The sequence below is a fragment of the Cyprinus carpio genome, chromosome B1 (assembly GCF_018340385.1).
Source record: "Cyprinus carpio isolate SPL01 chromosome B1, ASM1834038v1, whole genome shotgun sequence".
In the NCBI taxonomy this organism is placed as follows: domain Eukaryota; kingdom Metazoa; phylum Chordata; class Actinopteri; order Cypriniformes; family Cyprinidae; genus Cyprinus; species Cyprinus carpio.
In genome coordinates this window covers 26,696,255-26,712,300 of record NC_056597.1, presented here as the reverse complement: position 1 = coordinate 26,712,300, position 16,046 = coordinate 26,696,255, and the positions used below count along the sequence as shown (strand labels likewise).

The 16,046-nt window shown below is 36.1% G+C and overlaps 1 protein-coding gene across 1 annotated transcript; it reads right to left on the bottom strand.

Annotated features, from left to right (window-relative positions):
- Nucleotides 1-4,822: 4,822 nt before the first annotated feature.
- Nucleotides 4,823-11,716, bottom strand: LOC122134470 (carcinoembryonic antigen-related cell adhesion molecule 5-like). The gene is made up of 6 exons (XM_042717083.1): nucleotides 11,563-11,716; nucleotides 9,698-9,991; nucleotides 9,352-9,591; nucleotides 7,213-7,506; nucleotides 6,884-7,114; nucleotides 4,823-5,747 (listed from the first exon to the last, which is right to left on the bottom strand). The coding sequence occupies exons 1-6, from the start codon at nucleotides 11,621-11,623 to the stop codon at nucleotides 5,722-5,724; spliced, it is 1,146 nt and encodes a 381-aa protein (XP_042573017.1). The 5' UTR covers nucleotides 11,624-11,716; the 3' UTR covers nucleotides 4,823-5,721.
- Between the last annotated feature and the right edge of the window lie 4,330 nt (nucleotides 11,717-16,046).

Here is a 16,046-nt window from a genome sequence, read left to right as displayed (position 1 = left end):
TTTGCACCGCTTGCCACATGTACAGTTTATCTCTCTCTGTCGGCCAGGGATTCACATGTGATAAATGCAGGGAAATAGGTAGGCTGACAGAGAAGATTTTAAAACTAGAGAGACGCATCCAAACTTTAATTGAGGATAGTAAGAATGTGAGTGCTGTATATATGTCTTTGGATGCGACTAGCTCAGGGAGTCCTGTACATTGTTCGGTTCCGGTTACAGAGCCTCTGCAGCAGGCCGACTGGGTGACTGTCACCCTGCTGCAGTCGCGGGTCAAAACACCGCTCTTCTGTTTCGATAAAAACATCAAACAGGTTCTCCCCACTCATTGAAGCTCCCACTGAGAAACCTGATCAAAGTGCTAGTTATTGACGATTCTATTGTTCGGAACATGAAAGTAGAGACACTAGCCACCATAGTCCAATGTTTACTGGGAATCAGAGCGCCTGACATCTTGGCAAATTTAAAAGTGCTGGCTAAGGCTAAATGTAAATTCAGTAAGATTGTTATTCACACCGGCGCTAATGATGTTCGACTTCACCATTCGGAAATCACTAAAAATAATGTTAAAGAGATGTGTGAACTTGCAAGTACGATGTCAGACACTGTAATATGCTCTGGTCCCCTCCCTGCTTACCGTGGTAATGAGATAGCAGACTGTCGTCACTCAGTGGGTGGATGTCTAAGTGGTGCCCACAGAATAACATGTTTCATAGACAATTCGATGAGTTTTTGGGGCAGACCTGACCTGTTGAAAAGAGATGGTCTTTATCCCACCGGGGTGGTGGTGCTCTTCTCTCTAGAAATATGGCACATAGTCTCAGAGTTTGTACTTGACTAACTGGGGCCCAGATCAGGAAGCCGACAGACTGGCTAAAACGACCGTCTGCTAGCCACCTCACACCACAGAAATCAGCTAGTTCTCAGCACATAGAGACTTTTTTACCTAGATATCAGAATATAGAGACTGTGTCTGTTCCCCAAACTAGAAAATAAAATAAAAAAACGTCCAAACCAGTTTAAGAGTAACAATTTAATTGATGTTCAACACATGCATATAATACAGAGAAACAAATGATAAAGCTTGATCAGGTCACTTTCTACGAAAACACTTTTTGTAAATGATACGATCACTAATCATTACTTAGATATGCACTGTTTGACAGAAACCTATTTTAACACTTGTTTCGCTGGATAATGTTATATGAAGCACCATTACTTCAAACGAGTTATACCTGAAGCCCGCCATCAGAGAAATACTGAAAATATTGCTATAAATATTTTACCCTTTGGATGCGGCTCATGTTTATAATAATAATAATAATAATGCATTTTATTTGAGGCGCCTTTCAAACCACTCAAGGTCACCGTACAACAAGTTACAACAGTAACAATATTAAAACAGAAAATAACAGCAAATAACAATGTCAATAAAAAACAGCAATAATAATAAATAAATAAGAAAATATAAAAATACTGGACTTGAGTGCACAAAGTAATCATAGAAGATAAGCAGTTCTGAATAAATTAGTTTTAAGTTTGACTTTAAATTGAGCTAAAGAGTCTGAATTATGAATGTTAACTGGGAGAGAATTCCAAAGACGAGGAGAAACACGACTAAAGGCCCTATGGCCCATGGTGGTTAAACGAGCTGAAGGTGCATGAAGGAGACGCAGTGAAGAGGAACGGAGAGTTCGAGAAGGGGTGTAGGGATGTAAGAGGTCTGAAAGGTAAGGTGGAGCAAGGTTATGAAGAGATTTGTATGTGAGGAGGAGAATTTTAAATTCAATCCGAACGTTGATAGGAAGCCAATGTAGCTGTTGAAGTGATGGGGTGATGTGTTCAATAGGTGAAGTCCGGGTTATGATACGAGCTGCAGAATTCTGAATGAGCTGGAGTTTATGAAGAGATTTGTGTGGTAGACCAGATAATAGAGAGTTACAATAATCAATGCGGGAGGTGACAAGCGAATGAACAAGAATAGAGGAACCATGCGGAGTGAGAAATGGACGGAGGGGCGTGCAATATTGCGGAGATGAAAATAGCAAGACCTGGTTATGTTATTAATGTGAGCATCAAACGATAAGGTACTGTCAAAGATGACCCCCAAGTTCCTAGCCTGGCGAGAGGGAGAAATGGAAGAACCATCAATGGATAATGAAAAACTGCATGACTTAGAGAGAGTAGAATTAGTACCAATGAGGAGTACTTCAGTCTTACTGGCATTAAGTTTGAGGAAATTGGCAGAAAACCAAACATTTATTTCATGAAGGCAGTTGGTAAGGCAGGCGGGAGGGAGAATGGAATCAGGGTTTGTAGAAATGTAAAGCTGAGTGTCATCGACGTAACAGTGAAATTTAATACAGAATTTTGAAAAGATGTTGCCGAGTAGGAGAAGGTAAATTAGGAACAATAGGGGGCCTAGGACAGAGCCTTGGGGGACACCACAGCTAACAGGAGAAGGTTGGGAATTAAATTTCTTTAGTTGTACAAACTGTGTGCGGTTTGAAAGGTATGAAGTGAACCAGGCATAAGGAATACCAGTGACACCAATGCCAGATAGTCGATGTGCAAGAGAATACTGTGTGAAATTGTGTCAAAAGCTGCACTCAAGTCAAGTAGAACAAGTATAGATAACAACCCGCCATCAGCAGCCTTTAACAGGTCATTCGTTACTCTCACTAGTGCAGTTTCAGTGCTATGCTTAGGACGAAACCCTGACTGAAAACACTCATACAAGTTATTATTACTAAGATGATTTATATATATGATTTATAACAGTAATCTTGGGGGGTAGATTCATTTAATGATAAAACCCCTGTGATGTTTGTACTGGCTACTGTATACAGGCCACCAGGGCACCATACAGACTTTATTAAATAATTTGCAGATTTTCTATCAGAGTTAGTGCTGGCTGCAGATAAAGTCTTAATTGTTGGTGATTTTAATATTCATGTTGATAATGAAAAAGATGCATTGGGAACAGCATACATAGACATTCTGAACTCTATTGGGGTTATCGTGTCAGGTCCTACTAATTGTCGAAATCATACTCTAGATTTAATACTGTCACATGGAATTTATGTAAATGGTGTTGAAATTCTGCAGCAAAGTGAAGATATCTCATATTATTATCTAGTCTTGTGTAAACCCCATATAGCTAAAATTGTAAATTCTACACCTTGTTACAAGTATGGTAGAACCATCACTTCTACGAGAAAAGACTGCTTTTTAAGTAAACGTCCTGATTTATCTCAATTCCGTAACATGTCCAATACCTCAGAAAAACTTGATGATGTAACAGAAACTATGGACTCTCTCTCTTCTAGCATTTTAGATATGGTTGCTCCTTTAGGCTTAAGGAAGATTAAGGAAAACAGTTTGACACCGTGATATAGTGAGCACACTCGCACCCTAAAGAGAGCAGCCTGGAAAATGGAGCGCAGCTAAAGGAAAACAAAACTAGAAGTATTTCGTATTGCATGGCGGGAAAGTACCCTATCCTATAGAAAAGCATTAAAAACTGCTAGGTCTGATTACTTTTCATCTCTTTTAGAAGAAAACAAACATAACCCCAGGTATTTATTCAATACAGTCTATAAATTAACAGAAAATAAAGCATCAACAGGCGTTGACATTTCCCAACAGCACAGCAGTAATGACTTTATGAAATACTTTTAATTCCAAGATTGATACTTATTCCGAGGTCACTGTAGCCACCAGATCCAGTCTGTATTTAGATCAGATGGACACTGCAGTCACCCGGATCCAGTCCATGTCCAACCCAGATGACCTCTACAGCCCTGAATGTCAGCGGAGACCAGGACATCTAGACGAGCCCCAGAGACAGATCCCCAGTGAAGAACTTGTCTTCTAGATGGCCATCGGCACAAGACCATGGGAACCAGATGAGTCCTCTGGACAATCTAACTATGCTGCAGAATGGAACAACCTGCTGGTTCATCTGGCCAGAAGAGAACTGACCCCCCGACTCAGCCTGGTTACTCCCAAGGTTTTATCTCCATTCTGTCACCGATGTAGTTTTGGTTCCTTGCCGCTGTCACCTCTGGCTTACTTAGTTGGGGACACTTATTGTCCAGCGATATTGTTGGCTTGATTGCACAGATATTATTTAAACTAAACTGAGCTAGATGATGACATCACTGAATTCAATGATGAACTGCCTTTAACTGAAAATTGAGTGTTTACTATTGTCCTTTTGCATTAGTGACACACTATTTTACTATTTGAAACTGTAAAGCTGCTTTGACACAATCTGTATTGTTAAATGTGATATATAAATAAAGGTGACAATAAAACACAGTCCAATTTATAGTAACAGTAGTGTCTGACAAATGAATATGCCGGAGTATGTTCTTGAATGTGTTAGATCATGCATACAAATAAAATAGCCTCTATTTTGTCTGGTAATAGAACAACAAAATTGTCTAATGCCCAAAACCTGTCAACAGCAATTCTTGTCTGGTACCCAAAACTGTATTAACAGTCTTCTATCAGTCAAGAAACCAAGAAGCCAGTAAAGAGCAGAAGCAGGAGACAAAGTGATGATAAAAAGTAGCAGAGTTTATTGAATATTCTTAGTTGTGTATGTTTAAATGCTCATACTTCGTCTGACCAGCACAAATCCAACAAGTAATGTTACACCAAACCTCGTCACAACAACATCCCATAAACCTTAAATCTCTATAAACATTCCCTCTTATTTCTTATTCATAAAAACAAACAGACCTTGAAACCACACAGCCATAAGACTAAACAACAATCAAAAAAAATATAAAAAAAACAACAATAATAATAAAAATAAACAATCAAGTAATGAATCAATGAAATGAGTATATAAATGGCTATAATGATTATTGTAAATGATTAAATGTAATAATAAAATGATTCAGTGATAAATGATTATAAATGAATGAATGAAGGAATGAAAGTAAAACACAACAGAAACGTATAGTTTTTCTCTTGAAGCAAAACATTTGAAATACACAGTTTGCATTTGAGGATCCTTAAATCATTCAAAAGATAGCATTTTCTTTTCTTATTGATTATTATTATTTTTTTTTTTCATGAAAGCCTCCCAAACAATGTGTGGTGATAGATGCTTTATTTTATTATTTTTATTTCTTTTTCTTTTCTTTTTTTTTTAGACTTTTCTGATGATTAAGGAAATTTGGCATTTATTTTTTCTCATATTTATAATCATATGGAACAGGAAGCATAGTCACCCTGGTGTGCTAAAATTGTAAATATGAATGGGAATATGATATAGAAATATTTTACTCACAATAATTTCTAGGGGTACCAGTAATTGTGGGTTAAAGTGTATTATTGTTTTATTTTATTTTTTAATAAAGTAAATTAAATGTTAAATGCAAGCACAAAAAGATAAACAATACAGATTTCATAGCCTTTGATCATATTTACCAAGGGTGCCAATAATTCTGACCACAACTGTGTAATTTATTTCTGTTTAATTTAGATACCAAGGTAAAGGGATGAACCAATAAACAGTAACATTGAATTATCTGCCAAATGTAAATTGTAAATGCATCTTGTTATGGCCTTTATTGAATTCCAAAATTCAAATTCATAAGGTGATTTCTGTGTGTTTAGAGAAGTATGAACACTCAGGTTGTTATCTGTAATGAGCTGTTTTCACTGCGTTTGGATCTGTTTTGGTAGGATTTGGTGCTAGGAGATTCCTCAGAACTCTGTGATCGCTGTCTCATCTGAAAGATATCAAAGACAAGATGTTCAATATTTACCCTTTTAGTTAATATTTCAATAATTTAACAATAAATACCTGTGGTTCATGGTTCATTGATATTGATTAATGGTCACATGGCAGTATTTTTGTGTGTTATATTTTGTATTTTAATTGTTTTGTTTGTTTTCATTTAAAAATTCTTAGTCAAAATTTTTTTATATATATATATATATATATATATATATATATATATATATATATATATATATATAATATATATATATATATATATATATAAGGATCTTGTTTAAATTTGGATTTAATAGAATACTGTTTTACTGCTTACTAGAATCGAATTTATATATGTAATTACAGGAAACTGTGGTGAAATGCTTTGCCTTCCTCTTGTAAAATGGTTAATTATGACAAATAAATAGTTTTGAGAAGATATATTTATGGGTTCATTAAAAATCCTAAAAATGACATCATGCATAAAACATTACACGGGCCACAGTTATTTCATGAGACTGTCCTTAAAATGCACAATATAAGTCAGATCTTTGGACACAGTTGATTGAATTTGCTCTTCATTTCAAATGTATAAATCACTTCTGCTGACTTAAAATTGTGAGCTTATTCAAATTAAAATGCGCAGTTGTATTAAGTGACAGCTGAGTGATTTCATCAAAGTTCTTTTTTTTTTTTTAACAGTGAATAACTTTTGACAAACTTTTTGACTGCGAGTGTAAAATATGTTTCCATGTCCTGAGATATCTTAGATATCAGTTAGTTTAACACTGTTCTGCACAGTCAATGTGTTGTTGTTGTTGGAAAATACTGTTGTTTTATTGTTTTTGTTTCATGCAGCAAAAACAGGAAACAGTCAGACCAACAACCAGTGCATATTTCATAAAACAAAAGTAAAATCATTAAAAGTCACACAGTCATTTGATAGATGAGTAATTCTGCCAGAACCGAACATGTTAGTTTTTTTTAACATCAGTATTTAGGGTCAAATCTATTCAAAAGCCCAGAAGATCATTATTTAGATTGGTGATGAGCATTTTAAAAAGATAAAGATTAAATATTGAATAAATAATTATAACATAAAGCCAATATATTAAAGAAAGAGAAGCACATGAAATAAGAACGACTTACGTGGTAATGTCATGCCGTCACTTTCCCTGCTGCTGACAGGATTGCTTGCAGTGCATGTGTACGGTTTATTCTGCTGTACTTGAACAGATGTCAAGAGCAGTACTGGGTTTTTTTCGTTCTGGATGATTTTGCCATCTACATACCAGGATACAGTCAGATCTGTACGCTTTCCAACGTCACAGGAGAGCATCGTCACTACTTGAAATGTCAGAGTAGGTTTAGGAGCCTTTGCTGTGACAGAAACATGGTTATTTCCTACTACTGTAACTACTGTAGAAATATACAAACGTATTATGTAATTATGGTGGTACAAATAGTTGTGATCTTACCATAAATGTTAATTTCCTTTTCTCCAGCATCAATCTGTGTACCTTCAGCATTAAAAACAAAGTATCTATATTTGCCGGTGTTCTTCAGACTAACACTTTCAAATATTAATGATCCATCTTCTTCCATTGTTAGATCTGTTGTGCTTGTCCTGATCATCCCATTTTTCCACTGAATGAAGTCACCACTAGAGAGATGGATCCATCTTATCTCACTAGGTTTTTCTTTGTTTCTTGTTGGCAGCTGGATGGTGCAGGACGCTCCCTCTAGTAGCTCTTGTCTGCATGTCTTTAAGACTGTAATAAGATGATATTACTGTAGCATTTAATAAATCTCAACAGGATACATGCACTCATGTGTAGTTTACTATGAAGAATAAACATAAACATTATAGAGAATGAGTTTTTCTCAGAGTGGGTTTCTTTTTAAAAGTTGATTTCTGTTTAGTCACTAACCTTAGACAAAACTTTTCTATTGTGCCATTACTGACCTCTGAAACACCACACCAGCAGAGGGAGCCCTCGTCTGAGTTCTGACTGTTTCCTGCTCCCTCTTCGATCATTTCCTGTTTGGCTGCTATAAACCTTGACAATCCATGTGTCACAATGTGCATACTATCCACCCTATCTGCCCTAAATAGTATAGAAAATTACTAATAGCACATAGAATTTAGGATTGATAGTATGCACATTGCGACGCAGACAATAACTTTTAGTCTTTGTGAAGTATTGCCACTTTTGCCAGTTCTTCTGCCTTACTGATCAGTTTCCTTATTTTGCCTGATTGTCTTGTGTATGGTTCTGCCTGTTTACTCCATTCATGATTGTCTGGATTATTAATTTGTTTGGTAGCCTGATTGGACTGATGACTGTGTTTGAACATTTTGCCTGCCTGTTCACCTTTGCCTTTTGGAATCCGCTTATGGACTCTTACACAGCCTCAGTGATGTCTGTACAACCATAAAACGATACGTTCCATTTAACACACAGGCGTTTCATCAGAATTTATAATGAAACAGGTAAGAGGGTAGCAAAAAAAAAAAAAAAAAAGAAAAGAAAGAGAAAGAGAAAACAGAAATTAAAATTAAATATTAAATATATATATATATATATATATATATATATATATATATATATATATATATATTATATATATATATATATATATATATATATATATATATATTTGGACATTTTGGAATTAATTTCCTGATTAAATTAAAAACTGCTTCAAATTATAATAATTAAAAACAAAAGATACAAAATCTTGATTGATTCAGCAACATACTTCAAGTCATATTTAGTTTTTTTTTTTCTTTTTTTTTTGGTTACTTCTCATTGTTTTTGTAACTGTAATCTATAAAAGCCCTCCTAGGGACAAGTGTTGCAAATTAGCTTAATCTACAAGCACTATGATACATGCATGGATGACTATTACTTCAGTTTAGTCTGTTTACTGTATCTGTCCCAAAATAAAATAAAATAAAATAAAATAAAATAAAATAAAATAAAATAATAAAAATTATTACTAAATAGGACTTTTATAAGACATGAAACAAAACAAACCTAAAGAATTTTGGGTTTTTGTGGAGTAAGATCATCAAAAAGAAAGCACTTTCTCCTTCTTTAGAAGTTAATATGCCCCCTTTTTTCTCTTCCATTTGTACTATTCCATAGTTTTGATGACTTTGATGTAAAATAAAATACAATGTGAAAAAATAATAAATTGATGTTAAACATCTTTGTGCTGCCTTAATATTTTAAGATTATGCAAATGAAAATGTGTGGTTGTATTAAGTGACCATTTTTGAGTTATCAAGTTCCAAAATTTTCTTTCTTTTCCTTTTTTTTATTTTTTATTTAAACAGTCAGTGTAAGTGTATGTTTTAAACTTTTTGACTGGCAATGTACAGTATGTTCTATGTTCTGAGATATCTTATACATCAGTTAGTTAGTGCACAGTTTAATACTGTTCTGCACAGTCAATGTGTTGCTGATGTGACGGATTGGCTGCCTCCCGCTTCTTATCATCATCACCCCGTCCCTTAATCACTGCTCTTCAGAAAGCACCTGACAGGAGTGTGTGTGAGAGAGCAGGGGTCTGGCGGCAAGTGAGAAGTACATGAAATAAGAATGACTTACATGATACTGTAATGCTGTTACTTTGCTCTTTGCTGACAGGATTGCTTACACTGCACGAGTATGTTTTATTCTCCTGTACTTGAGCAGATGTCAAGAGCAGTTCTGGGTTGTTTTCATTCTGGATGATTATGTCTTCTTTATACCAGGATACAGTCAGATCTGGACGCTCTCTGAAGTGACAGGTGAGTGTAGAGATCCCATCTTTGTAGTTGATGGTCAGAGTAGGTTTAGGAGCCTTTGCTGTGAAAGAAACATGGTGGTTATATCATACTACTGAAACTACAATATAAATGTACAGTCTTATTTTGTTATTATGATGGAAGGGTTTAAATATTTGTCCTCTTACCATAAACTGTAATTTCCTTTTCTCCAGCATCAATCTGTGTACCTTCAGCATTATAAACAGTGTATGTATATTTGCCGGTGTTCTTCAGACTAACACTTTCAAATTTTAATGATCCATCTTCTTCCATTGTTAGACCTGGAATGGGTTTCTTGATCTTCCCATTTTTCCTGTGAATCAAGGCATCACTAGAGAGATGGGCCCATTTGATCTCATTAGATTTGTCAGTGTTTTTTGTTGGAAGCTTTATGGTGCAGGACGTTCCCTCTAGTAGATCTGTTTTACATATCTCTGCAACTATAAGAAAATACATTTATATTAGCATTTATTTCAGATTTCTCAGGGTTGGTTTCTTTTCAAAAGCCAATTTCTGATTAGATATTAACCTTATACGGTTGATTTAAAGCAACACAATGTAGTTTTTCAAGCTTAACATAATGTCTCTAAAACTATTTCAGTGGTAGAACAACTCTTAACCGGACGAATTATACTGCAGCTGCTACGTGAGCCTCCTATCGGCTAAAGCGGAAGAGTGCGACCTGCTTAGCCTGCGTCCCAATGTGCATAGGCTACTATCCATCCTAAATGATATGTGATATTAGTAATTATCAATATTTAGGGCAGATAGGTTGGACAGTATGCACATTGGGACGCAAGGGATATTTTACTCGTAGCCTGGGTCTCAAAACCAACGCCATGGCAGAGCCAGCAAAGAAACCAAAGAAGGTTTTGTCGGAGGAAGTGAAGAAAAGAAAGAGAGGGAGTCAATATCGGATGGGCTTACACTCGGTGGAGCGAGCTGAAAGAGACAACGGGTTGTAAGGTAAAGTCTGTAACAGAGCGCTCCCAAACGAGTGAATAGTTTTCTGAAATTGGCTGTAATCATGTGCACCATGTCTGTTTCGACACCCAAGATCCAAAAATTAATTCCCCAGTCTACTTCACGTCTGAACGGTTATTCAAGTAAAGAGGCTCTTTTACATGTTTATAGCCTTATAAACTTACGATCAATGCGCTTAACCACATGGAGGAAGCTTGAGCAAATGTTACATGGTGTTGCTTTAACACACACTGACTCCTATAACAACAGGGCCTGTCAGCACACTGTATGGGATAAGTTGTCACAAATGGGGACCAGGCTTTTTATCAGAATATAAATAGTAGAACTATTATGAAACCATATTTTTTAAATAAATAAATAAATAAATAAAATTTAAATAAAAGATAATCCATTGTTATGACCAACAGGAATTAAAAAAAGTGTAATATTACAAAATATTGTTCCTGTCCTGACATTTATAAAAATAAAAAAACTGTTCTGAAAATACAGTACAATGTTTAAAGTTCAAATCTGCTTTTAAATCTGTGTTCACTTATTTATCCAGCATATAAATTCTATAAATATAAATTCTAATTTAAAACAGTTTTGAACTAGATGTTTAAAACCAACAAATTAGTTCATGATTGAATCAGAAAATAAGACTTTTCAGTAAAAACATACTGAGGTACGGATTCTCTTTCAGATAACTAAAAAATAAATGTTTCAGAAGATTTTCGTGTCAATGCCCTAAAAAAAAAGGTCCATCAAAGAACATTCCAGTCAAAACCATTTTCAGTCAGAACCATTTTTTTCTTAGTGTGAAGAACATTTTAATAATCTAAAGAATCGTTTCCCACTATGTTTTTGTAGAATGAAAAGGTTAAATGTTCATCTGGTCTCCCTATATATCTGACTTTCTGTAAGTGTCTTCTAGTAAAGGTGGATGTGCACAAACTCTAACTGCAGCAGTTTGCATGTAAGATTTGCAAAAGGGGTTGTTTTAGTTCAGTTCATTAAAATATCTACACAAAATGAACCCATAACGTACCAGTGAGTGCAGTAGTGAAGCCAAAGAGGAATAAAAATACGAGACTGTATTGGCAGCTCATTGCTCTTCTGAAAACAGCAAATGTTCCAGAACCTTTTCACAAATAGCTCGACAAGACAGAAAATAACTTCCGTTCACAGAAACAGAAAAGAGAACAGAAAGTTTGCATTCAGGGAGCTGTCGGTTATGCAGAATCATCAACTAAAGATGTCAGCGATTATGCAGACCAAACAAAATAAAGGCTGCAAAATCTTAATGTAGTGATATTCACAACTTCTCACAAGTTCTCACGCCCAGTGTTGCCAAACCTGCGTTTTCCCGTGGAATTGGGCTACTTTAAAACTGTTTCTGCTGGATTTTTTTCATGTCTGCGGGTTGAAGCGACCTCAATAGCGTGATACTTAACCCTGGAATGTGACCAGGGGAACCCCACCTAAAAATGTGTATATTACTTCCCGGAACGCGGTTTTTACCAGGGGATCGCCACTGAAAAGCATTTGGTCTAGTTTTGGACTAGTTTTGAGTAGCAATTTTGCTGTGAAAACCTGCCAACCCTGCTCACGCCACACATCAGTGAATAGAGCCCTCAGTTGAAACTGTAATAATATGATATTGGCGAATCAGATGTGTCAACTCTCCAGTGTGTGTTTGTGTTTGCACTGTCTGGAGAGCATCGAAAGCTCCTAGTTCGTGTTTTTGTAGCGTTGAGCACAGTGTCAATCACAGACATACTCTATCTGTTGATTTCTCAAACACCTCTGATTGCGATCCTCTCGTAACAAACAGTGTACACACAATATAAATGAGATTCACTGCACAGTGTACTGTATGGAGCTTCTTGGTTATAATGGAGACCAACACGATGCTTGTGGTTTCTGTTTGTGTCTTGAGTGTGTAAAAGACATTCTGAGAAATACTGGATAAAAGTGCATTACCGTGTCCTTCATGTAACAAAAATGTTTCTACAATGTTTGCCATTGGTTGCAATCTGCGTTGTGTTCATCTCCACAGAAACTGTTTCAGGGAAGGTTTTTTTTTTTTAGTTTATTATTATTATTATTATTTTTATTTTATTTTATTTTTATTATTTTTTTGCATTTTTTGTCAATTATAGGGATCATTTATCCCTGTTTATCAATTTAAGTTATCTCTGTTTATCAGTTTGCACTGGTTACCAATAGCTGCTCGCATAAAATTCAAGGGATTGATGTTTGCCTACAAAACCACCACTGGCTCTGCACCCCTTTACTTAAATTCATTACTTCAGAGTTATGTGCCTCTAGGAGCTTGTGTTCTTCAAGTGAATGTTGCTTGATTGTCCATCCCAAAGAAGCACAAAATCACTTTCACAGACTTTTACATGAACTGTTCCCTCCTGGTGGAATGACCTGCCCAACTCAATCCCAGCAGCTGAGTCCTCAACCATCTTCAAGAATCAGCTAAAAACACATCTCTTCCATCTTTATTTGATCCTCTAACTCTAGCACTCTCTATTCTAATTCTATTCTTTTAAAAAAGTGTCATTTTTCACTCTTCATTTATTACTTCATTTATTGCTTGTTTTCTTAAAAAAAACTAATATTAGCTTTTCGAATCTTTTTGTGTTCTATTTGTTTTCTTTTTATTTATTATACAATTTAAAGCAAAAAAGGCCTCTAACACTAGCTTTCTTTATTCTTTTTCTATTCTATCTGTTTTCTTTTCATTATAAACGTGTACTGCATTAAGCTAACTGAGACTTGTTATAGCACTTGCATATCTTTGCTCTTTTGTTGATTTTGTTTGCTTCCATCATCCTCATTTGTAAGTCACTTTGGATAAAAGCATCTGCTAAATGACTAAATGTAAATGTACATTTAAAACAACAACAATAATAAATATAGCTGCAAGCAGCAATTACGGGGCCAAGCACTCCAACGGCAAATTGAGGAGCTAAGCATGGCATGGAGCATCACACCAAATGCAAGAATGAGCAATTACAGCAATTTTAGGATGATTGTAATTGAAATGGTGAAAAAAAGCATAAATACAAGCACTAATATTATGATTAAATGGCTTATCACTTTTGACCAACAGGTGGCGCTTTAATCAAATCATTTTGGTGTGTTCTGTGTCAGGTGACAATGGCACACACGAAGTTTGGTGTCAGTATGCCAAAGCATTGCAGAGATACAGGCTGAAGTGTCATTTTGGCATCATGTCTGAAATTCGTCGCTGTGGTATGCGAAAATGGTTTTTGTCTATCAACACAAAATCCATAACATTTTGTCAGCACAGTCTGAAGGTCATCTAACTCGATTTTGGTGAAAATTGGACCAACGGTTGATGAGGAGTCCAAAAAAGTAGGTTTTCAACATAAATCAAAATGGCGGACAGGAAGTTCAGCTTACTCTGGCATATTTGGTATCTATGTTGTGGGCATAAGCCACGGAATATTTTGAGACCAGTTTCATTGCAATAGGCTAATGCAATAACAATTTATTAGCATTTTTATAAATGTAATTATTAATGGTTAATGAATGGTTTATTACTCTTGACCAATAGGTGGCGCTGTTACCAAATTGATGTGGCACAATCAAAGTTTGGTGGAAATATGTCTAAGCTTTGCTGAGATACAGCCTCAGATGTATTTTGGCATCTTATGAACAAATTCGTTGATGTGCTAAACGAAAACCATTTCGTATATCAACACGAAATCCATAACTTTTTGTCAGCTTGGTCTGAAGATGATCCAAGTCTAATTTGGTGAAAATCGGACTAACGGTCTAGGAGGAGTTCGAAAATGTAGGTTTTCAACTTTAATCAAAATGGCGGACAGGAAGTATGGCCAATTTTGGCATAATTGGTATCGATGTTCTCGGCATGACCCAAAGAATATAGCGAGATCACTTTCATCTCAATAGTCTAATTTATTCAAAAGTTATTAGCATTTTTTATAAATTTCAATATAAATTTTAAATCCCAAACTTTTTGAGTAGCATCAGGGTATGGAGCCGAAGATTTTTGTAATAATTATTTTCGAAACGATACAATAATGCATTCAAAAAATGCAGCATTTTAGAACATAATTTAAAATGGCCGACACCTAAAATGGCTGACACAGGAAAATTTAAGTTATAAGCAAAAATATGCATTTTTCATATCTCCTGACCACTAGGTGGCGCTGTGTAGAAACACTGCAGGTAGTCTCAGGTCATGCTTCTTATAACACACACCAAGTTTGGTCTCAATAGGCCAAACTGCTGCGGAGATATAACCTCACAAGCATTTTTGCGTGCTTTTCGTAGAATTTGTTTGCGTGGTATTCAAGAACGGTTGGACAAATCAACTTGAATTCCATCACTTTTTGCCTGCATCGTCTGAAGATGATCTGAGACAATTTTCACTCAACTTCACCTCTATCCTTCCACACTAAATTTTTTTTATTCCCAGGGATAGCATATGTTCTGCTCTACACCTAGGTATTTAAGAAAGAGTTCCCAAATCCTCTGAAACATAAAGGGTTTATCTCTTAGCGCTGTGGAGTAGGCTTTTTTACATAACCAGTTACATCAAAAGTAATTTAAAAGTAATTAAAGAGTGGTCTGATTACATTACCTAAAATATGTAACATTCTGAATAAAAATTGTCTGTCACAAGTAAAATGTGTGTTAAAAACATAAACATTCCAATTTCAGAAGGAGATTTAGAGCGTCTTCAGGGAAGTATGAATATAGCAAATGTTTCATCAAACAGTTTCGTTCAGTTTAATAGCTTTAAAGGCTATACATTTTCTCATTCAACTGAAATATGCATCTCCTCTACTGACCTTTACACAACAGAGCGCCGCCCCTGGTGAGTGAGATTTGCCCTGCCAATCATCTTTCATGGTCATTTTTCATAAACTATATATAGTGCATCTTGTAGGTTGTGTTATGGGTGCTGGTGTGTCCATCAGGCGCGCACGATGAAGGATATAACAAAAGGCTTTTTAATGATCCACCGGCAGAGAAAAGGGCACATCCATAGTAAATAACATTAACCACTCAACAATCAACGTAAACCTCAACAATAGCGGACCAGGAGGAACTAAACAGGGCTTTTTTAAACACCAGGAAAGTTAATCAGAGGAGTGGAAACAGGTGGGGAGTAATCAAATAACAAAACGAGGAATGGAACATGACAAATAGGGATAACACAAAAAGGAACAGAAAGTCCATGGACTGTGACAGTTTTCGCCCCCCTCCCGGAACGGTGCGTCCTCGCACCGAAAAGAGATAGTCCAGCGGAGGGAGGGAGGGAGGGAGGGAGGGTGGGGGTTCAGGAGGTGGGATGTGTGGGGCAGGCAAGGGGCAGGCAATGGAGAAGGAAGCATGGAGCATGGTACCAGGGTGGAGTGGATGGAGGAGCCTGGAGCAGGGAGGAGCCAGAGTGGATTTCCAGAGGCCAGCCAGGATGATATAGAGGCCTCATGGTGGAGTCAACGGTGGGAGAAGCCATGGTGG